The sequence below is a fragment of the Gopherus evgoodei genome, chromosome 5 (assembly GCF_007399415.2).
Source record: "Gopherus evgoodei ecotype Sinaloan lineage chromosome 5, rGopEvg1_v1.p, whole genome shotgun sequence".
NCBI lineage: Eukaryota > Metazoa > Chordata > Testudines > Testudinidae > Gopherus > Gopherus evgoodei.
Window position 1 is genome coordinate 132,891,805 of NC_044326.1, and position 26,866 is coordinate 132,918,670.

Consider the following 26,866-nt stretch of genomic DNA (forward strand, 5'->3'; position numbering starts at 1 on the left):
TTCACTAACCTTTAGCTAAGATCAGACTCAGTGTAAATAGCAGAGCTACATCAGCCACAATTTTAACATCTATTGTCATCCTGAATTACCAATAAAGGAAAGAAGCTGCTATTAATCGGACACCCAACTTACAAAAACACCACATAAACTAAAAAAATCCCAACAATTTTGCACTGCGCCAAGAAGTCAGTACAATTACCCACTCCACTTCTTGTCAGAGACAGCCACTGTTTTATTAGGAAAAACACAGTTCCAATGACAGCCTTTCACATTCTGTTTCAAGGAGACACTCAGGGTTTGGATACACTACTGCTTCAGCTGATGTAACTTATGTTGCTCAGGAGGTGGATTTTTCACACCCGAGTGACGAAAGTGACATTGACTTAAAGTCCACACTGCGCTACGTTGGTGGGAGACGCCCTCCCGTCAGCATAGCGTTTCTTCACCAGGTGCGCTGATGCAGCATGCTGGCATAGATTTGCCCCATATTAAATAGGTACATTTCAATACAATATGACTTCTGAATTACTCAAGTTGCCTGTATAGGGTAGTTCTTCCACTGAATGCAATCACTTTTTTAAAAAGTACTTAGTATAAAAGGCCAAGACTATGTCCCTATAAGGAGTGTCTGAGTCAGACTTGGTCCTTGGTATGCGGCACAGTCGACGAAAAGTTGGAGAGCGCAGTAGCAGGTTGTGTGAGAGTCCCATGAAGCTGGAGGATAACCAGTACAAAGCCATGGACTGCAAGGAGACAGGAACATAGCATTCAGCAACCCAAAAGGCAATAAAAGCACTGCAATTCCAGTAGCTTTTCACAAACTACAATAATTAATTATTTCTGATTAAGAAAGTCAACTCTCCTACATAAGCACCCTTAAATAAATAGCTACAGTTAAGCAATGCTTCCATTACAAACCCTATTTTTCAGGGTTTTTGAACTCTACTGTAAAAATGTGATCTATGCTAAAAATTGACAAAACCCAATGTTTTAAATTCATATTTCAAATTTTATCCTGTTTTAGTCTAAAAAGGCTTGATAAGCCCAACAACTGTGTACAAGAATCTCTCAACCACTTCAAACACTCAATTAAACATGCATTTCTTCACGCACAAATCTACTCTCAAAACATTTTCAAGATGCTGTTCGGATCTTACAGTAAATAAACCTTTTATGCAGTATCATCTGTCTCTAGTTACTTGAACATGGTTTGCCTTTCAATCCACAAGGTAAATCCAAATATAGACCAACTCCAGATATTTTCTAATACTCAACTTTTAAAAAACGATGTTAGCAACAATGAGTTTGTGGGCTCTCTTTTTAATACTTGGCAAAAATACTATAAAGCACCTACTTTTGAACATGTACCATAGTATGAACACCATGTAAAAAGCTCATTTGTTCCAGTAAAAGTTTGCATAGTAGGGTTTAGATCAACCTACTGTCAATAGGCTAGTTAACAGAAGAGTTTTGTTGGATTCTAACAGCGTAATCAGAAAAATATACATTATATACAAAATAATTAAAACAATACCAAATTTAAAAAACAACAACATTCCACTGATGGCTTGATCTTGTTTCTTATTTTCTCTATCAACCTTTTTTCTATAGTGATGCCAGTCTTAATAACTACTTTGTGGTCTCCCTTCCATGCAATTTACACCACTCAGTTCCAGTATTACTTCCAGGAGGCCCAAAAAACTCTAGTCACATCACATTTGTTTGTTTAACATTTGAAGTCAACTGCTTCCACGGATCTCCCAGCCTATTTTATCTTATCTATGTCTGTCTTATAGATTGTAAGCTCCTTGGAACAGGTTACTTGTTATTGTGTCTTACATATTATGAACTGTGCAGTGCTTGTAATGATGCACATGACACTTTTGGAAGACCCTAGAGGCTGCATCTAATGTAATGTAAGTGCAAACAACACCTTTCACATATTCAGTACTGAATAGTGACCCTTATAGATTACAAATCCTGCACACAATACTACTTGAGTGAAGTCGCTGCTATTAAAATGGAATGAAGTATAACAACTACGATCCGCAATACAGATCATGCACTTGGGATGCACTTAAGAGTACCATGAATCTAGTCTGGCCAACACAGGCATGGATTAATGCAGTCTCACCTACTACACAAGATTATGTTTTGTACTTACTGAAGGTACAGTTGCAGCAATAGGAACCATCAGTACTGACAGTCCTCGAATGAAGTTGGTAGCGTACTTCTGGAACCTGGACAGTTCAAATTTTCGCAGAGCAAAGATCTGAAGAGGCACAAAAAAAAAAACAACCATCAACCCACACACACCAGAGAGAGACTTTTTTTTTAATAAAAGGGAAGTTAAACATGCACAGTCAATGTTAGAAAAGGTTTGTTCCACTCAAATATTCTTTTCACATTCTTTTCAATTATTGGGAGGCTCAAATCAAGTAAATTTAAAACAGTCATGAATTCCTTCCTTAAATTTGTTTGGTGCCTTACAGTTAATACTCAATCCTTTCCTGGCAGATTTTATACCAAGACTAAGAGTCATCCGTCTAAAACATTTTAAGAGAACATTATTTCACAGGAGAATAGCTTTTGCACATTGAATAAGCCTCCAACGCCTGATCCTCAAGCACAGTCCTCTGAGAGATGGCTACTGAGAAGAGATGGACCATTATCCCCAACCTACTTCATGAATAATTGAACAGAAGCAGAATGTGTATAGGCAAACCTTGACTTTCATTTCACAAAACTTCCTAAGCCACAATACTTGGAAAAAAATAAAACAGAACAAGAATGAAATCCAGACACACGAAGGCAATGAGGAGGACTGTGACAGATAACAGAGAGACTAAATAGTAACTATTTCTGCAGAGATTTGCGAAAGAGCAAGAATATGGGGAATCCAGACTCCGCTACATATTTTATTTTTAATATTAATGAACATTCTCATTCATATTCCAAAAAATTCAGTATAACAACAAGAATTTATAATGAGGCCTGGTTTAATGCGTAAGCCACTTTTCTTTTCTTTCAATTGTTATTTTATTTTCTGTTTGATCTTGCCTCCCCACACAATGAAGGAGCATCTTTGGACTCATCAAGGATGCCGAAAAAGAGACCACAGACTTGTGTGTGTAGTGCCCCAATATCTGTGAACTTCTGTTGTATGTGTAGGACATATTCCTGCTTATGATGTAACAAATGTATAAAAAAAAAGCTTGAGTTCAAAATTAGTAAAACATTCTTGATTTTACACTTTAACAAGTGTCTTCTCAAACACATTTACTATGCAATGTTTACTAGCTTTAATTATGAAAGAGAAATCTCTTTAGTTTCTACTTTTAAAGTGATGAATGTAATTCTTTTTACAGTACAATGTGAGTTCTCAAGGTGGGGACAGCATACTTCTCAGGAGTGGAAGTAAACCTTCTATCCTACTAGATAGGTTTTTTTGGTCATTAATCAAAACAGAACCAGAATGTATAACTATAGACGCTGCATGATACTGGTTCATTTGGAAAATGAGTTCAAATAGTTAAGTGCTGAGATGCCCTGGCTAATTTTGATGACATCTGTAAGAGGTACCAGTCTCTCAATCCCTTTGCTTTCTTAAAATAACAATAAAGCACTTTTTCTCAATTACTATTTTAAACTTAGTATTTTAAGTAGTTTGCTTTTATCAAGTTTTCAGCTCATTTAGAATCATACCTACTGTACCCACGATCATCACTTACAATATCTTAAAAGTGGAACTACATAATCCTAAAATGGAAAAGAAAGCCGCCAGTAAATGCAGCCCACAGGAATGTATTATTCACACACCAAAACCTTAACCTTTATAAGCTGCAGTGTTAATAAAATGCAGTAGGCTAATTAAAGTATTCTCACAGGAATCACTCTGAGGTTAAGCTACATAAAAGCAGTTTCTGGAATGCCACATTAAAATTTATCAGCAATTACAATGTGCAGGACCCATACTTTTTCCCTTCAGCACCAGGAATTAAGGTGCATATTTATAATCAGAAGCTGCCATGGTATTTTTACACTTCGTAAGGTAGTCGTGAACTAGTCCTAACTTTACAGAAAGAATTATAATTTTCACAATGGTCCAATATTCATCAGCAACATACCTCCACTATCAGCAAATTGAAGAGCCCAAGTGAGACTGGCAAAATCCATGTACTATCTGGTACAGTAAGGTCTGTAAACCACAGGGTTCCACCTGTCGACAGCTGTTCCTGAACTGCAAGGACTGTTTAAAATACATTATATATTTAGTATGTCATTCTCCTCAAAGTCAGCCAAAATTATGCATAACTTTGCTTTTAAAGTGGCATTTCAAAGTAGACATTTTTGTTATTCTGTGGCAATGCTTTTTTGTGTGCGTGTGTGTGCCAACTGGTAATTTTAACATCCTTCCTTTCCCTCAGAACCAGGGCAAGGAACTGATGTAATATAATATATAAATCCCAAGTAGGAAAGCTCCTTCCCCTGCCAGGTAGCAGCATAAACTCACATTTAAGTCTAACTCACACTTACTATCAAACATACATTTGGACATTTGAAAACTGTACCTAACTATAGACTGTGAAATCATAATAAGACAAAATCCACCATGTGATATAAAGGAGATATAGAAATCAAAGAAATCCAAAGTGGATTTGAGAGAATGTTGTATTTATCACTGACTTAAAAAAATGGTTCTCACAAAGCATCAGTTGGAAATTCACTTTGCAAACACGATTAGTTTCTCTTTATTTATATAACGATGTCTTTTTAAAAAAAGCTTTTAATCCAAAAGATTAAAAGTGAAGGCAGCCTGCCATCTAACAAGAAAAGGAAATTATTAGTGAGAACTGCAGGCTGACAGGATTTGGCACAAACAGATGATGAAAAATAACTTGTTCTGAATCTTCTGTCCCTAACTGCAAAAATTTTATAACAAACAATTTTCCTAATAGTAGCTAAACTTTATTGGGCTAAATGACAAGTTATTTAGCCCAGTAATATTTAGCAATTAAAATAATGTTATGTGCCAGAGAAACAGGAGCATTACAATTATTTTTAAAATCTGCCCATTGAAGTTGAAAAGTCTCTTTCATATGGGGGATGCCATTAAAGACACAATATTCATCAGTGCAGGAACCCACAGCAACCAAAGTACTTTGTTAGACTTGGAATACAAGATATCATGGCATTTTAATCAACACAAAAGCATCATATGTTGGGTTAATCCTGCATATCATAATCTACTCTTTAAACGGTCAAAACACCAATATTGTGGATAGGATAAAATAAAGTACCATCTTTATGAATGCATTTTATTTTATCTAAAGTTAAAGGCTTTATAATGAGAGAAAATCCCCGTTTAATTTTAAGCAAACTGTTGCATTAGTATCTTTACATAGTAAGCATGACTTCGATTGTTTGGCTTGCAAAGCACACAAAATAATTTAGTACCCCAGGAGCATACCCAACACATTTTAGATTGTTCCTAGAGCTCAAATTCCAGCACTGCTAACTGATCATCCCATGCATCCCACTTTGCTCTTTCAGCTCAGAGCTGCACTACAGTGCAGTGTAGAAATACCCTTACAGGCACTGCTGGCAAATGAACTCTCTGAATGAACAGAGAGGTTATTTTGTGGCTATGGATGCACTGAATTCCTGATCTACCGGAACAATTTGGGGTGCAAGAAGTACGGGTATAGGCCAGAGATAGGCTTCTGGATTACATGGACCAGTGGCGTAGCATCTATGACATGCCTAATCAAAAGTCTTACAAATACAGTATTATTCATATTAGTCATTTAGCTATGTTTGGACTATTTTTTCAACAACCTTACATCTCAAACTCAAGAACTCAAATTCTTAAATATAAAACCAAACTATGTTTGTAAAAATTGTAACTGGAGAAGTGTATTTATCAAAACAGAAGTATATTTTCAGTACAACTGTTCGGAATGATCACCTTCTGAGTCTGCTGCACCTACACTGCAGTTACGCAAAGCTATGGAAACAAACACCCACACTGGAATCTGTATCCACATCAACAGACTAGCCTTGAAGGGGTGGCAGTTGTCTCGAACATACAACTCTGAAACAATCCTTCCCAGATTCTTCCTGAAATGGAACCTAATTGGAAAACAAAACAAAACTCCTTGTAATACAACTTTTCAAATTCTGAAACAATAAACCAGAGGTTGCATATCACATTTAGTTCATTTCAAATATTGCACTGGAGTACCAGGTGAATGAAGTCAAACCAGGGAGTTCGCCCTTTATGGCCTGAGAAGCCTTCCTTTGTTGTCTGCCAATCACCTCCAATCTCACCCTTCAAACCCTTTTCTTTTCTGCGGGCTTCTAATGATAACCTCTTCACCATCTCTGTTTCCTAGCAATACTGTTCGATGTCTTATTCTGTGTGTTGTATTTATCTGATTTAAGACTACAAGCTCCTCAGCGTATAGATCTCAGGCCAGATCCTCAGACTGCACTCTGTCCCATTTACATCACTCTGACACTGCAAAGGAGATGGAGCTACCATACCAGGACAGCTGGGGATTCCTCTTGAATGAGAAAAATCACTGGATGTAGTAAAGCTGACACAGCCAGGTCCTGCCATCCCCTCCTAACAAAGATTTAGAAACCATAGCTATGGGTCAAATCTTGGTCCTATTGAAGTCAACAACTAAACCCAGACTGACTTCAGGGGAAACAGGAATTGGCCTTATAAGTTTTAGTCCATCACAGATTCAGTGCCTCAAATGAGCATATTCCCTAAATGTCTATGTAAATAACACAACAAAGTTTTATATAAAAATAAGTCAAAATCCATTATTTTAGTGTCAGATTTGTAGAGCCTTTTTATAAATACATATTGCCATCATCTTTATATATGCCTCTTATTTTCAGCCCAAGTGGATTTGTAAGATACTGTACAATTGTTATCTTACCTAGCAACTTTTTCAGACCAGCCCAGTTGCTTCCCACGAATTGAAACTTCATAGCGAAGATGCTTAGCTAGGTTTTCTATTTCAGGCTGCAAATTTTCCAGCTAGCTAAAGAAAAGGAAGAAATGATTATACAGTAAAATTAAAGAGTTCTATCTGCAACCAGTCTCTCTACCCCATATCATCTTGTATGTGTACTGTAAAGTGAAATCCATGCATCTGTGGGTGCTTGCTGCCTGTAAATATGTTGGGCTTTTGAGGAACTTGAGTGAGAATGCCTAAGTATTTCTGACAAAAACAACAAATAAAACATCAATCTCACCAGGTGATAAACATAAGTACAAGTGTTGGTTGCATACTATAATTCATTATAGGTTTTTAGTATATAAAGGGTCTGTACACAATTGTTATACAAAAACACATGGTGGAACTCCCTCATCCATGTTTTGAACAGCCTTAAAAGGTATGATTCTGCAGTCACTGAAGTCTATAGCAAAAATCTCATTTAATTCAATAGGATCAGGGCCAGCATGTAGCACTGAAAATGGAGTTCTACATTTTTGCATTCAATGTGGCAAGATACAAGTATGAAGTAGTACTGGTAAGAGAATTTGTAATATTTGTGTCTAAACATGAAATTAATGTATTTGTTCTCTATGGACTTCTGATTGTGAACAAGGCAAAACACACAAATGCTACACAACACTTTATAGGATACAAGGACAATATCACAGACAGTGTGATTCATCTCTACTACTCAATAGCTTTTTAAAAAGTAAAAAAAGATGGCCACAACATACCATACTTATTTTGATATGGAGACCATGTGACAACTAGCTAGCAAAGTTAAAATAGATTGTATGGCTTACTACCATTCAGATGTATTACTAGACAACATCTCTTTTACAAAATCACACTAGAGGATTACTTCCTCTGAAATGGTGGTTGGTATAAAATAGTCTCTGCCACATCTGCATTATAACTGGTTCAGTGTGTAGGCACACATGTAGTGCCAATAACTAACGCCACCAGTTTAAAGTTACTTTAATTGTCCAAAGAACAAGGGAAAAAAGAGTTATGTCTGAACTGATTCTGTATGGTGAAATCAAAACTACAATTTTCTGTCCATTTTCTCAAGTCTCACTTTTCCCTTACCAGTAGCAAAATGGAAACAGGAAAAAGATTTCCTGGGCTGGATTTTCTGTCATACTTCTGCTCTTACTATTTTGGACTCTCCTGAGAAAGGCACATTAATTGCTGAGTTTTAGTAATACTCCACCCTTATCCAGTGCTTTGAAAGTGTAAATTCCCAACTAGGGCCTTGGCTACACTGGCGTTTTACAGCGCTGCAACTTTCTCGCTTAGGGGTGTGAAAAAACACCCCCCTGAGCGCAGCAAGTTACAGCACTGTAAAGCGCCAGTGTAAACAGTGCCCAGTGCTGGGAGCGTGGCTCCTAGTGCTGTAAACTAATCCCCACGGGGAGTGGAGTACCTGCAGCGCTGGGAGAGCTCTCTCCCAGCGCTGGCGCCACAACCACACTCGCACTTCAAAGTGCTTCCGTGGCAGCGCTTTGGAGTTTCGAGAATAGCCAAGCCCTAAATAAGGAGTGCTGGGGCCACGAAGGATGTGCTGTTGATATTCACTGCTGAGTAAATAACAAACAAACAAATCTACCTACCTAACCAGAGGTCAGTGTACCACAAAGGACTGTGTTAGGCTGAGTCTGTTAATTCTGCAACATTACAATTAATAGCTACAGAAAATTTTACTGCATTCTTTGCCAGTGATTACACTTATTTATTTCAATTCCACATTAGCAGAACCACTATTGGATGTAACCTTCCAGCAGTTGTTTTTGGCATTACTTTTTGCATTCTAAGTGCACTGTTACAAAGCAATTGCCTCTTATATTAAATTGAAACTAATAAAATACTTGGCATTTTCACAGTGCTTTTTTTTATCCTTAGATCCTGAAATACTTTACAAAGGAGGGAAAAATATCCTCTCATATCTTGTTGACAGGAACACAAAGAATAAAAGCAAGATTGATTAAAGAGAGACTTTTTACTCAAATAAAACATGGCTGTAGTAATTCTAGTGTTGCAAAGGATTCTGCAATTTTTTAGCAGTGAAGCATTTTACCACAGACATAACAGCTGATATACTGTCTACTCTCTTTAGTGCAATACCAAAAGGTATATTATCTTGTGATTCAAAAGGTTTCACCTGCAACACTTTTGCTGTGATTCTGTTAGGTTTCACAATCTACAAAATATTTTAACAAGTCAGCACCTGGTTGGTTTGCAGGCCTATGGGGAACATCAGTGGTGCTGAAAAAGTTGTGTAAATGATTCCCATCCTCCTAATGGCTTACCAAAAACATATCCAACAGTGGAGATACTTAACTAGGTTTTCATTTTTACATAATAAGAAAATTAAACATAATGAGTTGTGATTCTTCATATAGTAATTATGTGCAGGACATAGTTTAAGCCTTTTATAATTGTACATTTTATTTTTATATGTACACAGCATTTCATGCTATAACATATTACATATACATAAATGCTGTAGAATACAATGGATAAGATTGTATTATGTGTGGAATAATTCATGAGGCAGCATATCTAGTATTTAAAAGCTGCTGAACTCATCTACAAAAGGGCATCCACCAAGGCAGCTGAGCTAGCGGTAGCACTGGTGGCAATATTTTGTTAAAATTAATGTAGCCACAACCACAGAGAGCACCATATGTGTTAACAATGTCTAAGCCAGGGGTAGGCAACCTAAGGCACACATGCCGAAGGCGGCACACGAGCTGATTTTCAGTGGCACTCACACTGCCCGGGTCCTGGCCACCGCTCTGGAGGACTTTGCATTTTAATTTAATTTTAAATGAAGCTTCTTAAGCATTTTAAAAACCTTATTTACTTTACATACAACAATATAGTTATATATTATAGACTTATAGAAAAAGACCTTCTAAAACTGTTACAATGTATTACTGGCACACAAAGCTTTAGAGTGAATAAATGAAGACTTGGCACACCACTTCTGAAAGGTTGCCGACCCCTGGTCTAAGCTATGTCAATCTTACCTCTGAATATTGTTCTTGAGAGGGGACAGAGATCACATTAGATTACAAGGCTACATCACTATTTTAGTTACTCTCCCAACAAATAATGTGACACTGCAGAATGGTGGGGCACGTGACAGCTGACTGGCTGGTCTACAAGAGTGGCACAGCTCTGCAAGGACAAAGTACCACCAGGCATGAAGCCAGCAGCTCTCAGCTCGTTTCCTTGGCTACACAGGTTGCCAAGTCCCTTACTCGCAGGGGCGGTGGAGAGGGCACTACACAATCCCATCGCGCCTATCCCGGTTTCTTGCTCGGTACTCCAGTAATCCATGGACCAAGGAGGAGGCAGAAACATTGGTCTCCTTAACCTCTGAGGGCAGGACAAGACGCAAGGGCGGTTTCGGCTGGACACTAGGGTGGTTAAGCAATGGAATAAGCTGCCTAGGGAGGCAGTGGGGTTTCCACCACTGGAGGTTTCTCAGAGCACGATGGACAAACACCTGCCTGGGATGGTCAGAACATTAGCGGGTCGGGGGGGGGGTTCGCGTGAGGGGGCCGGGGCGGGCGGGCTGACTCACGGCCCAGCAGTTGCAGCCACAGGGCTGGCACGAGTGGGGAGGGTGCCAGGCGAGGGGGCGGCTCGGGGGCAGGTCACCCCACCGCACCCGCACGGGGCAGGGGAAGATGGGACCGCGCCCCCCGCGGATCTCGGACCCACCTTGGCCAGGACGTGGCCCTGGTGCGCGGCCAGCGGCAGGGTGAGGCCGGTGCGCAGGACGGCGCCGGCGCACACGATGCTGAGCCACCAGGGCAGGCCGGTGCCCGCCTGCAGCGCCACCAGCCCGCTCTCCGCCCAGTGCACTGGGGCCGACTCGGCCAGCGCCTCGTACAAACCGCCCGGGCTCGCGCTGGGCAGGGAGGCGGCGGCGGCGGCGGCGGCCCCAGCGCGTGGCCCCCAGCCGGGCGGCAGCAGGAGCCGCTCGCGGAGGGGCCGCTGCAGCTCCTGCCCCACGCGCCGCCAACGCCACATCCCGGCAACGGCCGCGCGCGCGGCCAGAGTCCACGCGCCAGTAGCTTCGGGGAGGGAAAGGGCGGGGGCGACCCAACGCGCCTTCCTCCTCCCGCGCCTGCGCCCCGAACTCTCCGCCTCCCAAGCCGGAAGGAACGCGGCAGTAGCTTCCGGCCAGCCAACCACCGAGAGGCCTAGAGCGCCGGCGCGCGCGACTGCGGGAGGTGGGCAGAGGCGCCATGTCGGCTTAGGACCGGTCTGGTGCTGACCAGACCCCGACTGCCCCCGCTGGAGAACGGGAGGGGGCGGGGCTTTGACGCCATTTCGGGTGTGGATGATGCTGGGGCGGGGGCTGCAGTGGCAGCTGTGAGAACCAAGCTCGCGCTGGCCGAGGCGGAGGGCTCCGCTCTGGTTGTGTCCCGGAGCACCTTCCCCCGTCGCGGAAATGTGCCCAGCCGGCCCCGAGGCCAGGCGTGACAAGGCACCGGGCCTGCCGGAGCTGGGGTCTGCCGCCCTTCCCTAGGGCCGCGTGGCGTGTGTAGGAGTCACACAGCGGGCGGCTGGGGGAGTCCCAACATCTTCACCGTGCAGCAGTGAGAGCGGGAGGGGAGGGGTGTAGGAGGAGATTGAAACCCGGGGTTGGACCTGTGCCTGCCGGGCCGGTCTGCCTTTTGCTCCGGGTGCCGTGATGTGGATCGCTCCGAGGGAAAGGAGAGACGGTCCTGCTCACCTTGGTATTTCCGTTGTTCCCAGCTGTACTCTTATTGTCCGATTGACCCAGGATATGGTTTCCCCGCCTAGGGTCGAGGCTGGAACCTTTGCAGAGTTAAATTGGCTGCTCTCAGCTCTAGGTTTATGCTGTGAGCCTTCCCCTCCTCGCTCCAGAGGCCTTGGTAGCTGTTGCAAGGACTAAAGGATTTGGAAGGCAGAGGAGCAGGCGTTTGTGGACACTGTCATGGACTGCTCACCTGTGCTGGAACGCATACTTGATTTTTCATGGGCTGTGGGGAGTCCTGAACTTTTCATATGAAAGCTTTGAAGACTTCTGATGTTTGCTTGTGCCCATGAAGTGATCCCTATGCAGACTACGAGGAGTCCTTGCAGTTGGAGGCATAATGCCTCCTCTGGCTCTGGAGCAAGAAAATAAATTCCTGGGTAAAACCAAACAACTTTTCTTGGCCCTGATGAAGAAGCCATGTATGTGGAGCAGATTCCACATCCAAGGTGTAGCCTTGAGCACTGCGGACTGAGATAGAGCTCTGATCAGGCTATTGTCCTGGAAGGGATACAGGTGAGTTCCCTGTGACCTGTCTGGCTCTTGACAGTACCAACATCTTTGTAAAAACCTGGGGGCCATGGGCAGGTCAAATGGGAGCGTTAGAAACAGATACTGGCTCCTGGCGTATGCAAATCTCAGAAGTCTGTAGTGACATGATTTGGGGAATATGAAGATAAGATTCCACTACATCTACTGAAGTCAAGAAGCCCACTGGGACAGGGATGACACTGCAGAGACCATGGTCTCCATCTGAAACTTTTTCTTCATCCACTTGTTGAGCCTTTTGAGGTAAAGAATGACTCTGATGCACCCCTCCCTACCCTCACTGTTGCATAATGAAGATGTAGAACCCAAAGAACCTTTCTTCTGAGGGAAGGTATTCTATCACTCCCATATCCAGAAAATGAGAGATTTCCTTCTGAATCAGATTGTGTTTTATGGGGTCACTGTTCCCTGAGTCACTTGCGCATGGTCAATGAAAACCATTTCTTTAGGAAATGGGAGATCCTGACTGCAGCTTTAGCTGTAGCTGGAGACCTATGTGATCTGTGTCAAAGTGGATGGGGAGAGGGCAGGCAGAGAGGCTAACGTCCCTCTAGACTTTCAGTCCATTTTCTTGAGGGAATCTGTTGTGGCTTTGCTGGTACCTCTGAGGATGAGCAGCAAAAAGAGCACCTCTCTGAAGGCCGGTTTATATCATCTCCTGGGAGACCTTAATGGGGAAAGAGGAGGCAATGCAGCACAATCCAAACAATCAGCCACCACTTTATCCATGTTTTCTTCAAAAAGGAGGGAGCCCGTAACCTTGGCTGAGCACAAGACCTGCATAGAGTGAGTAGCCACCTTCCAGGAACTGAACCATAGATGCTGCATGGCTGCTGAGCTGGAAGCCATGGCTCAGGCTGAAACCCTCATTGTAACTGATACCTCAACAGATGCAAATACTGTTGCTAGTGACTCCTTAAAGTGGAGCCCAAGGTAAGGTGATCTCTAGTCTTATGAGCTTTGAGATTTCCCGCCAGGAAATAGATGCTCTTGGAAAGTAGGTAGCTGCCAGAAGTGCTCAGAGGTTGGTGGAAGAGGCTTTGAAGCCCTTGTTAAGAGTGGCCTCCATCTTTCTATCCAAAGGTTCCTTAGGCTAGAACTCTCCTTGTGAGGGAATAACTATATCCCTGGCGAGGAATGCTACAGTGACGTTGACCTTTGGTGTCTCAGGAATAGAGCCCTTTGGTTTTTGAATGTTAAGAAAGGCTGAGGTCACTCCTGTTAATATGCCTGCCCTTACCAGTCTTGTTCCATTCATCCCTGATCACTTTCTCAAAGGAGTCAAGGGTTAAGACAGCCTAAGTGGAGGATTTTGAGGGAAGAAACTTTCTCTGAAGCTTACACACAGGAGCCTACTCAGGTTTTAGAACCAGGCAGCTTGCATTCTTCAGAGGAAGAGGCAGAAAAGGACATCTCCTGGGTCGTGTGCACTTTTACTTTCCCTGTTCAGATTTTTTTAAAAAACATTTTTAGTATGGTTTGAGAGTGGAAAAGCCCGGCTGTGACTTCAGGGAGGTTTGTTGCAGCTTGCCTTCCTTAGGGCATGGAGCCCTCTCAAGAGGTCTATCTCAGAATCCTCCCCACTGCATCCCATTCCATAGGGAAGGGGGAACTTGTCAGAGCACTCCTGGGCAGGTTGGGAGCTGATTAGAAACCCTGCTTCTTTCCCTGGGGTGCTCAGGATCCACTTTAAGATTTGGGGGGTGGGATGACATGGCCTTGCAAGCCTCCTCTCTTCGTTCTATAGAGATCCCATGGGACTTACCTCTAGAGTTGGGTAGTCAGGGTGCTCCTCACTTTTGGAGCCTCTCTCTTCTCTACACTGGGGTTCGTGGCCTATTTTTCCTCCCATTGGAGTCACAGCTGCCTTGGTGGGAAGGGACTTGCTTGAGTTGCAGCCTTAGGTCCCCATGGATTTAGGGGCAGAAGGCTGGGCACAACTCGACATCTGCTGAATCTGGAAACGCTGTCTCACTTATAGAGCACCACTCAGATTAACTCTGCTTTCTTGGCTGTTCTGCCATGCTGTAAGGGACAGAAGAGCTAGCCGGGAGATGCTGCAGTGCAGGCTCAGGGAGGGTTAACTGACCCGTGAGGAAGAGGAATGCCAAGGAGGGAGAACAGCTCTCACTGACCCAAAACCTGGGCAGAAAAGTTAAGTGGAAATAAGGGCAGGAGGAATAAAACATCAGTCTGCTGCTGCAGAGATGTAGAATCTAGCAGCAAGCAGGATCAGAGGGGGCATGGGCAGACCATGCAGAACCAAAACACTGATCTATCTGCATGTTAGAGAGGAGAGCAGCCCAGCTGTCTAGAATTGTGGGAAACCCTGGGCTCCATAAGATGGGAGGCAGAAGTAGTTTAGACAAAGCAGCAAAGAATCCTGTGGCACCTTATAGACTAACAGACATTTTGGAGCATGAGCTTTCCTGGGTGAATACGAAATACATGAAATTTAGACAGAGGCTAGTCAATTTCCCCCTTGCATAGAGTAGAATAATCAAAGCTGTCCTGATGGAGTACCCAGTAATTACACAGACCATGGCTCTGCAAGCAAATCTCATACACACCCACACCCACCCATTCTAGGTATTTCCAGGCTCAGCACTGCAGTATCCAGAAGTGATCAGTATCACTTGACCTACTCCCCTGACATTCAAAGCAAATTAAAATCCTTATCTGCTGAGTACCAAAAAAGTGTATACTGATGGGCCCACTCAATTATGAGGAACTGACCAATTCATTTCACATGCCTCAAATGTTGGACCTGATCCAGCTTTCTTTCAGATCAGTGGAAAGATTACCATTTACTTCAGCAGGAGTGAATTGGGCCTATGCTAAAGTTTTTTAGTCATTACCAAATAGGTCCAGATTTAAACCACAGATTTAGGAATGAAAAGGCTCTGTTCCCCTTTACTAAGCTTTTTACCATTCAGTTGGCCTCTGATTGTGTATATCTTTAATTAGCTGTTTAAGAAAAAGGGAAACCATTAGGCAGCTTGCAAATCATGTCATAGATAACTTAGTTAGGTCTCTAAGTGCTAACATTGCCTCACCTTGTTCACGTTCAGTAGTCTTGTCATTTCCTTCATTTAATCACCTGGCCGTCACAAATGCAGTGCAGGTGTCCTACTACAGCTTCATTTGTCTGGCAAGTAACTGTCAAGATTCAATTTGTTCCTTTTATGTCAAGTCTGTTGTGGGTAACTACGGACCAAGAAATTGCTAAAAATGTTCCAGGTATTAAATTTTAATTTGTCTTAGAAGTTGACTCATATGATGCTTGATCCATATGTCTAGGTTTAACTTCACGGCAAAAATGAAATCTCCGTGTTTTAGTGGTGATTTAACTCTAACCTTACCTGATACGGAGCTGTGCCAAGGTTGATGCTAGATTTCTATAGCAGTATCTGCTGTAATTTTTTTTAATCCCAAAGAATTAGAGAACTTCTATAAACTGTTTTTACATAGTGAAATCTTTAAGTCACTCATGATGATCAGCCACATTACCCAATGGAAAATATTTAAGTATTTCAACCCAAATCATATACTCTTTCTATGGTCTGGGTATGGAATAATCCATATAATGTATTTTCATTGGAGAAATTTTACTTTCAATGATACTCGAAAAACAAGTTCTGATAGCTACTATTGATCCCCTCCCTGGCAATGCAGATCTGTAAGAACAGAGGATCATCATCAGGAATTTAACACTGACAATGGCAAATTTAAAAATTGTTATGGCTAATGCATACTGACATCCACTAGCTTTATGCAAGTGGAGCCCAGAACTCCTGCATCACAGTGAATGTCCAAGTGCTATAAGTGTTTTGTTCTTGTATTTTAACTACTTAGAAATAGTCCTGGTTCAAGAACAAGCTATTTTTGTTTGTAGGTCAAAACAAATTGCAGATAGTCTCAAGTATTCGGTGATGTGAGATTAAAAGAAAGCTCAGTCAGTGGTTTTTGATACACAAAAATAAAAGTCTAAAATTAATCCAGTGGACTGGTTTTGATTTCTCTTTCCTGCTCCCAAATGAAATTTGACTATTGCAAGATTTTAGTTTTAGCGAACCTCAGAAGCTTAGCATCTTGCTTTATACATTTATCTTTTAACTTAGTTTCTTTGGTCCTGGATTTATGGAGACAAAATGACTAAGGGCATGTCTACAGTGCAGTTAGGCACCCTGGCTCAAGCCAGGCTTAGGCTTGTAGTGCTCAGACTAAGGAGCTGTTTAATTGCGATGTAAATGTTTGGCTCTGGGACCCTGCAAGGAGGGATGGTCCCAGAGCTCAGGCTACAGAGCGAACATCTACACCACAATAAATAGCCCCTTAGCCCAATTCACCTGGCATAGGCCAGCTGCTGTTTTTAATTGCAGGATAGACATACCCTCAGGGTCATACTACATCTCTTGTGAATTGGGTATTTAAGGAGCTGGTAAGTATCAAACCAGTGCAGAATACCATTGTACACAATAGGCAGAAATTTTGATATCCATCATATCAGTTTTGAAATTTCTCTGTTCACACTATAAAATTATTATCCTTTACAATGAAGGGAGAAGATAGTTTAAACTAAGAGCTAGGATTGCATTTTTATGAAATGCCTGTTCAGTGCAAAGGCATCTGACAGGTTTGCCTCCATCACAAGACAGTAACTAGATTACAGTACTTTATCACTGAGTGACAAAGAAATTACACCACGTACTGGGGCTTAAGGAGTGAACTAACTCATGGCTCATATTTCTTGAGTTATGCCATTCCTTAATTAACAGAAAAATGAATAGCGTATTCTCCATATACACACTCCAATCTATGCATATGTATTTAAAAAAAGATAGGGAAGACCTGCCAGGTCTCAAAAGAGTATGTTCCTTTTTTTATTGGTCAAATAAAAGGCATTACATTTGAAATATAAAAAATGTATCTGAAAAATGTTCCTAGTACAGACTTCTAAAAACCCCAGTATTTTATTTAACAAGACTGATCCCACAATCGAAACATGGGGCATTCCAGCCTATGTTCCGGTGTCTACAGTTTTGTTTTCAAGTCAACAAAATACAGATAGCTTTATAAGAAACCACATCCTAAGAAACTCAGTTTTTTTGACCCACAGAATACATTTTGTTGTAATAAATATTGAGCAGTATTTATTCCTCAGAAGGATTATTTCAAAAGAGTAAAAATAATCCGTTAGCACTGGAGAAGCATTAATCAAAGTTATAGGAGAGTGGTTATAGGAAACATTATATAAAATACCTTAATAGCATTATTCCCCACTCATAGTAAAGTGCTGAAATTGAATTTAAATTGTTTATTAACAGCTGTTCAGTTAAGTATCCATTTTGATCCAACCAATTCTTCATACATTAGATTTCAGAAGAAGGAATCACAGACAGCTGGAAAAATGAGTTTACTTAGATTTAGAGCACCACCTTAGGGCATGTATACAGATACTGGTATTCATGAACTTCTGGACATCTCAAATGTAGCCTCTCAGTATTTAAAAAGCTGTATAATAGCTTTGGAAAAATCATTTTCCCTTCTGGCTTTAAGAGAGTAATCATAGTAAGTTATGAAACAGCATTTTAAAAATCCAGTTTAATAGCCAACAAACAGAATTAATCTAATTAATTTGGGATATTCATTCAATTAAGATTTATCTAAAGTTTGTCAGGACTAACTCACCATATAAAAGGGTGGATTTGATTGACATTGTACCTTAAAGCTTTACCTTTTAACATTCTTCTATTTCAAAAAGCAAATGATAGACCATGCTGGATTTTTTCCCACAATACTAGTTGATTTGTAGATCTAGTTTATAAATTTGGTTATACCACATATCACACATACACAGTCATTTGTGTTATAAACTGGGATCTTGGGTTAAAACAGCTGTCAAAGGCTTGCCTTGTAGTACTTCTGAACTTGCTCTACAGCAGGGGTTCTCAAACTGGGGGTCGAGACCCCTTAGGGGTCACGAGGTTATTACAAGGGGATCGCAAGCTGTCAGCCTCCACCCCAAACCCTGCTTTGCCTCCAGCATTTATAATGGTGTTAAATATATAAAAAGGGGTTTTAATTTATAGGTGGGGTTGCCCTTGGAGGCTTCCTATCTGAAAGGAGTCACCAGCCCAAAAGTTTGAGAACCACTGCTCTATAGTTTGTTGATGTTCTTTTGCAGAGCATACTGGTGTTTTCATGCCAGGAAACTTTAAAAGCAAAACATGATAAAAGCTATTAAAGATGATCATTTACACAGTAATTTCATTTTGGAATGTTCAAAATTAACTTTGATCAGGCAGATGCAGTTTAGAATAAAACATCGCCTGCTCTGATTAAGCCACTAATTCTTGAAAAATAAGTCTTGGTTTGGAGGCAGTGTCATTAATGAATCTCTACTACTAAGTGCCAGCGGGTGTGCTTACTTTTGCTCCAACAGCCAAAAACAGTTGCACATTTTTTCTTCTCTGGTGATTGGGGGGAACTAGATGGATGCACCTAGAATGGTCAGAGAACTAAACATACCTCAGTGCATCCACCCATCTGCAAGAGTCATTTGTAACAGACTGCTGCAGGATGGCAGGTTCACTAGTATTCACTGGGGAACTCTACTGGTGTGAGCATGGAGACAATTCTGGAAGTGCCAGAAGGCATAATCCAAGAGCTTTTTTTTTTTTTTTTAATTGAAAACCCTGTGTAGAAGAAAATGGAAACTTACTTTTAATACGTATCTGGTTACAAGACAAAAATAAACAGATGTATGACTTTTCAAAAATCCAATGTATATAACTGGGAAAACCCACTGATAATTCCCACTTTTATACTGTACTTAAATTACACAAGTAGAAAAGTTATGCTTATTAATAGTTTAATGTATGAAGGAAACATCCAGATTTCTGAATATGAAGGTACATATCTCACATTAATTTAAGTCTACATAAAGTAGAGCCTCTATACTGACATATTGAAATTTACTTTCTGCTTAGCCATTTCTGTTATGTAAACAATTGTACATTTATTTGCCATTCTAAAACTTCAGGATCAAGTTTACATAATTTTGCTAAATTTCTGTGTTTGCTCAGAAGCAGTTTACAGTACTAAAACCAACCAGCCAAAGAACAGTTTCAACAGAAAGTTATGTCCAAAAAATTAAAAAAGAAAAGTAAAGGCTAACTAAGTTGAAACATATGATGGTAGGGAATGGGTGGTCACAATGTTCACAGAAAAAGGTCAGTTAGTAAGTTCTTCTGCAAAAAGCCTACACACTTCAGTCAAGCACATCAGTAGAATGGATTTGGGAGCATATTAAACGGCCATTTGTGTTTTCCTCTGAATAAAAAGCAATCTCCAGGCTAACAAGTTGATCCCACTCAGCCAAGTTGGTTCATATGCACACTGTTCATGTGAGGTGTCCAAGTTCCAGTCCACACCTGAAAAAGAGGGTGTGTTACTAATGATGTATTGGATGCTGTAGAACATTTAAGAATTTTAGGCTTAGCTAGTATGTTTACAATATAAACTTATAATGCCTGCCTTCACTTTTCACTTCTGTAATTGTTGCATCTATTAATAAACTACACCAAGTTATTTTCTTAAATGTGTTTTCCTCTTGTAATACCAAAGAGTTGAGGTGTGAAGATATTATTTTCCCTCACTTTCACCTTCCTGCCTGTGCTTCTCCCCTTGGTCACATATCCTACCTACGCATTCCCTTCAGTACTATGTAGAACATTTCCCCCCCAGCAATTTTTCAATTGCTTTCAATAGAAAACTATCATACCACAGAATTACAATGTGTCACTGCACCCTGATATACGGTAACATTTATATTAGCTGTGTATCAGGAAATCCAGCCTCCTAGGATCAAGGGGAATAATAACTAATGCCTCAAACCTGCCACTGGATCTGCTAGTGCTGTGCCAGTTCGGTTTCTGTGTGCATGCAGGGGATCATGCAAGCAGAGTCAGTTACGAGGTGAAGGTGTAAAACATCATGATTTGGGGAATTACAAATAGTTTCATTTCAGCTTTTGAAAAGTTCAATGAACTAAAAAATTTGTTATGAATTGTTTTTTCAGTATCTAGTACCACGTTCACTGCTGGAGAAACCTTACGAATACTACATGTAACAACGTAAAATCTATTTGGGTATAACTGATAAATACTTTAACAGAGTTTAATATAAAAGCAAGCACGTTTTATACAGTTAGGTATATAGTTGGATTTGGCTGGAAGAGGAGAAAGCATACAGGGAACCCTCTTCCTCAACTGCACTCATACAGTGAACTTCCTTAATTCAGCAGACGAATGAGGCCACTTGTGCAGCCAGCAGTGCTAGAGATCTCAAAAGGGGTAACACTGGAAGAAAGATTGTTGGTGGGGCTAGGTTGGTGGGGCTAGGGCAATGGTTAAACTGATGTAGGAAGGGCCAACTCTCTCCCTGGGCACTCATGAAGGCAATATGGCTGAAAAGCATAATGCTCCAGGTCTAATGCTGTGACAGTCTCACCTCCCACTAAGAAAATCATAAATTATATACAGCAGTGAAGAAACGACACCTCCCAGAAAGGTGACTTACCAGTTCTATCACATCTACATCACTTCTAGTACTTCTGTAGTACCCCACCAGCATTATTCAACACATTTAACAAAAGAGCTAATGTAACACTTGAAACAGTTACTATAAGGGCTTGTCTACATGAGGAAATGAACTCTAACAGGTATTTTCTGATAGCTGCCCACGTGGATACACTTATTCTGGAATAGCTATTACGCTTAAATTCACACGCTACCTTATACTGGAACAACTTCCCCATGTTGACAAGTCATCAGTGACTCTGCTTATTTTTAAAAAGTAATGGACTTTATTTTACCCGTACTAATTACAACTGAAGCACCTAAGGCACTTATATGTAACACATGTAAAATAGATTTAAATCAGAAAAACTGGAAATACACAAGTTTTTGTGTTTTGCATTATACTCCTGGGGAAGGATTTGTTTTTGTATCTGATTATGTTGAAGATAAGTCAGGGATAATAATAATAAAAAAAAATCACAGTATTACCGTTTGAGGGCCATTGTTTTCTGTGGAATTTGAAACCATCTTTATCAATGAGTTCCAAGATGGGTCAGCAGCATGAGGTCCATTAAATATAGGACCCCCAGTACCATCTGCAATGGGTGCTACAGGAGGAATCATTGCATTCCCATACACAGAGAAAGGCATACCCTTCAGGGGGAAAAAGTTCAGCATCAACATGTATATATAAAGAGAGAGAGAGAGAGACACACACACACACACACACCCCCACACTCCCCCCCAAGTAGCAACAGAAATGATCACTTTACATTTTAGAAATTCCCTACATTTGTATTATTTAAATGAGTACGGTTTTAAACATTTTTCCAATCTGCTGTACATTTACATTTTAGTATCATGCAACTGTTCTGGAGAAAAATAAAGCTCAATAATATTCTAACATATGCAGCTCAGACTGTTCTGACTGGACAGTACTATAAAGCAGGGGTTCTCAAACTGGGGGCTGGGACCCCTCGGGGTCGTGAGCTGCCAGCCTTCACCCCAAACCCTGCTTCGCCTCCAGCATTTATAGGGGTGTTAAGTATATAAAAAAGTGTTTTTAATTTATAAGGGGGGTTGCACTCAGTATAAAAGTTTGAGGACCATTGCTATAAATATTTACTTGTCTTAAGAAACAACACAGAAATACTGAAGTTCCTACACTAAGGTGGATGCCAGAAACATTAGGATTGTTACCCCGACTTTAGGAAAATCCATATATCCTGCAGGAACATGCTGATGGAATGTACCGGAAGGGGTTACAATTCCTGTACTGTCTCGCTCCATCACTTGATGTGAAAACACTCCTGGATCAGACATTGGCCTGTGGATCATATGAGTTCCCATTCCACTGTGACACCAATCTACTTTATCTGGCAATGAAACAAGTACAATCAGTTACTATATTGATAGTAATAAACTTGTGTGGGCAGCTAAGACTAAAATCCTCTGCATTAAAGCATTTGTGCAACAAGAATAGTCCCTTGCTCAGCAGAAACCTTGGTTGTTTGAGATGTGTTGTCCACTCAGACTATAATTCTGAGGCGCATATATACCAAGAATGAAATCCGTGTGGACAATCACTCAAAGAAATCCCACTTAATGGAGGATGTTGAAAAATTACTTCTAGTCAAGAAGTAACTTTCACAATATTTTCTCCTTCAAGTTATGGATACTAAAATCTGCCCTTTATGGCTCTTGTACTGTGGTAACTGCATGATCTCTTATAACCTCACTCTGAATGTCTGATACTACAAATAGGCGCTTGTCAAAAAAGAGACGGCTTTATCAAAAGGTTCCTATAGCTCATAGGCAAACAAGAAGATGCATCCACAAGTGGTAACATGAAGAGGCAGGCCACTTGGAAGTTGGTGGTTACCCAGGGAACAGTGATCATGAACTGATTACATTCAATATGGGAAAACAGAGACACTCTCAACTGGTAACGGACAGGCGGTGTTTCAAAAAGGCTAATTTCCTAAAGTTAAGAAAAATTGTGAGCAAAATTGATCGGGAAGAAAAACTTAGAAAAATGTTAAGAATTGGCAGGTCTTACAGAACAGTTTATCAGACTGCCAAAAGTCATGACTACACAATCAAGAAAGAGGACTTTAACTAAAAGCCCATCCTTGTTCAGTAGCAAGGTGAAGGCATCAATCAGAAATTAAAAAGTAATACATTTACAAATGGAAAAGAGGGGAAACAGCTGATAAATATTATGAAAGGCAGAAAACTATTACGGGATACTAAACACAACAAGGAAAAATTTGTAGCTGGCAGGGCTGAGGACAACAATGAGTTTTTAAAGTGTTTTAAAAACAAAAGAAATCTTAACAAATGGTATAGGATCCAATGCTAGATGAAGACTGTAAAATTGTTAATGATACAAAAAAGGCACAAGTGTTCAATAAATATTTCTGTTACAAAGCAGAAGTGTGCTCACATCACATAAAAATGTGTGACTACTGCCCAGAGAATTAATAACTAAGGATAGTAGACAACATCTACTAGGGACAAACTTCTTTAAACCCGCAGCAGCAGATAATGAAATCAAAATTCTGAAACGAGTTGGATGAGAAGATCCCAGGCCTGCCAATGCTAATTTTTAATAAATCTTAGAATACAGGGGAAATTTCAGAAAACTGGAAAAGTGTGTTAATAATGTGCCAATATTCAAAAAGGGAAAGTGGAATGACTGGATAACTATAAGCTAGCTAATCAGTCCTGGACAGAATAATGGAAAATATGAAAGGGGAGTGATTTGATAAAGATTAAAGGGCAAGTATACAACTCATGCTATAAATACCACATTTTTATGGAAAATAGCTCTTATGAAACTTGGTTACATTCTTTGAGGAGACAAGAAGTTTGATTAAGGTCACTGTGTAGATGTAAATACTTTGTCTTTTGTAAGATGTTTGACCTAGTACTGCATGACATTCTGATTATAAAATTAGTGCTATACATAGATTTATCTAGATCTTAATCTATTTCATGACTGATCAAAAAGTTTTAAAAACAGGACTCACCACTGAATGAGGGTAATTTTAGTGCAGGTCCACAGGTATTAGCACTAGGACCAATACTATTCAATTTTTTCACTAATGATGTAGAAGCAAATATAAAATGATTGCTATTAAAATTTGTGGATGACAAAGATAGGCAGAGTGGTAAGTAATGAGGAAGACAGGGAAGTCAGAGAGAGAGATCTGGATTGCTCGATAAGCTGGGCCCATTCTAACAAAATGCATTTTAAAACAGTCAAATGTAAAAGTATACATCTAGAAACAAGGAATGAAAGCTCTACCCTACTTACAGAATGGAGGACTGTATCCTGTAAAGTAGTGACTAAGGGTAAGTCTATACTACCTGCCAGATCGGCGGGTAGCGTTCGATGTATCAGGGATCGATTTATCGCGTCTCATCTGGACGTGATAAATTGATCCGCTAATCGATGCCCATACTCCACCTCAGCAGGAGGAGTAAGTGGAATCGATGGGAGAGCTGCAGCAGGCGACTCTCTGCCGTGAGGACGGCCAGGTAAGTTGAACTAAGATACTTCGAATTCAGCTACGCGAATAGCATAGCGGAAGTTGCGTATCTTAGTTCGAACCACTCCCCCCCAGCCCCACTAGTGTAGCCCAGGCCTAAAAATGATACAAGGTTCACAATGGACAAGCTACTCAACAGGAGCTTCCAGTGCAACACTCTGGCAAAACGGGCTAATGAAATCCTCAGAGGTATAAACAGAGAAGTAGTGTGTAGGAATAGGGAGGTGATTTTACCTCTGTATATAGCATTCCAGTATTGGTCTCGGCAGCGCCACATACACTTCTGGTGGTCACATTTTAAGGAACATGTGGAAACATTGGAAAAGGTACAGAAAAGAGTCTCAAAAATTATTTGGGGGCTGGAGAAAATGCTCTCTTAGCGAGAGGTTTAAAGAGCTGAACCGATTTAGCACATCGAAAAGAAGACAGAGGTGACTTGATTGCGGAGTATACATGCCTTCACAGGGAGAAAATGCCAGGTACTAAAGGGCTCTTTAACAGCAAAAGGTATAAAAAGAACCAGTGTCTGGTAACTGATACCAGACAAATTAAAATAAGCAGCACAAATTTTTAACAGTGAGGTTGAGTAACCACTGGAATTAACCAAAAAGAGAAGATATGCTTTAGCCAAACAAGTTTTTTGGTTCAACATAGAGGTAACTGGGTTCGATGTAATGGCCTGTGATATCCAGGTCAGAGTAGATGATCTGATGGTCCCATATGGCCTTAAACTCTCTGAATCTGAACAGAAAGTTTCACAGTTCCTAATATACAGAACAGCAAATTCCATAAAAGAAGCAAAACTGAAAAAAGGTTATGAGTCTCCAGAGGAGTAATCTTCATCCTTAAGAGACAACTATCCCATGTATTTCCTCACTCAACGTCCTGTATTGCAACAATCGTCCTCAACAAGAGAGTGTTTTGGATGAGAGTCCATTCAAAGCCCACTAATACTGCTCTTCAAGGCTGCTTCCAGGAATAATCATAAAAATTACAGCTAGATTATCTAGTTCATTCCAGGCAGGGTGGAACCTACCTGCTTTGTCATTTATGGCTTTGTGCAATTATAACAGCAACAACAAATGTCACAAGCAGCAAAGCTTCACAACCAAAGGTTCTCCGCTATCTTTTAGGACACAACTTCAAATTGGACAGAGCAGACAGAAGACCCAGCTCTGAGAATAGGAAATGGATTTATAATGAGCAAATGTAAATTCTGAGGAATTCAATTTATACAATGCCTCTTAGTTCTAAAGCATGGTTAATAAGAAAAGCAATATGACTATAGAAAATTGCATGCATAAGGATGCCAGTTAGACGATACTTCATACCTTGATTGGCACCTATCCCTTCAAAGGACCAGATGCCACTATGCCCCACTGGAGTGGCTAAATTGCTCCCAATAACAGATGGAGTAGAAGTTCCAGTTTGTCTAATACGTGCAGAACGTTCAGTCCCAATTGGAACAGGAACTTTTCTGTCCTGAGACGCATTGCTGGGCTTTTCTGAGCCCAAGGACACTGCTGAAGGTGTAGGAGATGGTGCTCTAACTCCAGATGACACTGACTGAGCAGGAGATTCTACAGAAAATAATTGAAAAATTACAGAAGTGTGTATGTATATTTAGTATCTTTGTTAGACCTAGTCTGAGATGATAAAATGAATTTCCATTCATATATTCATGTATCAGAGGGGTAGCCATGTTAGTCTGGCTCTGTAAAAAGCGACAGAGTCCTGTTGCACCTTATAGACTAACAGCCATATTGGAGCATAAGCTTTCGTGACAAAGTGGGTATTCACCCACGAAAGCTTATGCTCCAATACATCTGTTAGTCTATAAGGTGCCACAGGACTCTGTAGCTTTCCACGCATATAGTTTTATTCACATATACCAACCCTAACCTGTAAAAAACCTCACGTTTTTGGAAGTAGATGATTCAGGAGAATCAGCAGCCATATTATGATAATCTGAAGTGTTTTACCTCCAGATCACTGGTTCAAAATACAGCTCAAGGCTTTATCACTTGTTGACTGTTTGGTGGCTTATGTGAAACAATTACTGTAAGTAGTTTACTACTCTAGATGCTATACAATTGATCATAAAGATACTGTTAAAAAGATCATTTTAGGTATTATCAGTAAAGATTGGCAATTAGAAAGGGTTAGATTCTGAAGCATATCTTAAATAAATTAATGGGTTCTTTTCAACACATCTGCATCTCATTTAGCCTGCAGAAGTCCTAATAAGAGGACTTCAGATTTTAATATTGTATTGCCAGTGGCTTAATCTTTAACTTTCTTCCTTAAATATAATGGAATCAGTTATCTTTAAATTTAAAATTAGTTTTCTATCATAACACATCATGG

General features: G+C 40.6%; 2 protein-coding genes and 1 long non-coding RNA gene across 13 annotated transcripts in view; 1 reads left to right on the top strand and 2 right to left on the bottom strand.

Moving 5' to 3' along the window:
• Positions 1–208: 208 nt before the first annotated feature.
• On the bottom strand, positions 209–11,075 carry LOC115652769 (cytochrome c oxidase assembly protein COX18, mitochondrial). Its single transcript, XM_030565212.1, has 6 exons — positions 10,749–11,075; positions 6,954–7,054; positions 5,969–6,132; positions 4,128–4,249; positions 2,165–2,272; positions 209–743 (listed from the first exon to the last, which is right to left on the bottom strand). The coding sequence occupies exons 1-6, from the start codon at positions 11,058–11,060 to the stop codon at positions 570–572; spliced, it is 981 nt and encodes a 326-aa protein (XP_030421072.1). The 5' UTR covers positions 11,061–11,075; the 3' UTR covers positions 209–569.
• Positions 11,076–11,224: 149 nt separating this feature from the next.
• The window catches only part of LOC115652770, a 30,242-nt gene continuing 14,600 nt past the window's right edge, over positions 11,225–26,866 (top strand). For all 3 annotated transcript variants that reach the window (XR_004000725.1, XR_004000724.1, XR_004000726.1), the window contains exon 1: positions 11,225–13,296. This is a non-coding gene — a long non-coding RNA (uncharacterized LOC115652770). The remainder of the gene's footprint in view (positions 13,297–26,866) is intronic.
• ANKRD17 (ankyrin repeat domain 17) overlaps positions 19,067–26,866 on the bottom strand; it is a 118,100-nt gene continuing 110,300 nt past the window's right edge. For 5 of the 9 annotated variants that reach the window (XM_030565208.1, XM_030565207.1, XM_030565205.1 and 2 more), the window contains 4 exons: positions 25,831–26,079; positions 22,146–22,321; positions 21,435–21,599; positions 19,067–19,799 (listed from right to left, as the gene is read on the bottom strand). In XM_030565208.1, coding sequence (XP_030421068.1) covers positions 19,740–19,799; positions 21,435–21,599; positions 22,146–22,321; positions 25,831–26,079 — 650 coding nt within the window. In that variant the 3' untranslated portion in view covers positions 19,067–19,739. Of the gene's footprint in view, positions 19,800–21,434; positions 21,600–22,145; positions 22,322–25,535; positions 25,675–25,830; positions 26,080–26,866 lie in introns of those variants that run through there. The other 4 variants (XR_004000723.1, XR_004000721.1, XM_030565209.1 and 1 more) reach the window with 3 other exon arrangements.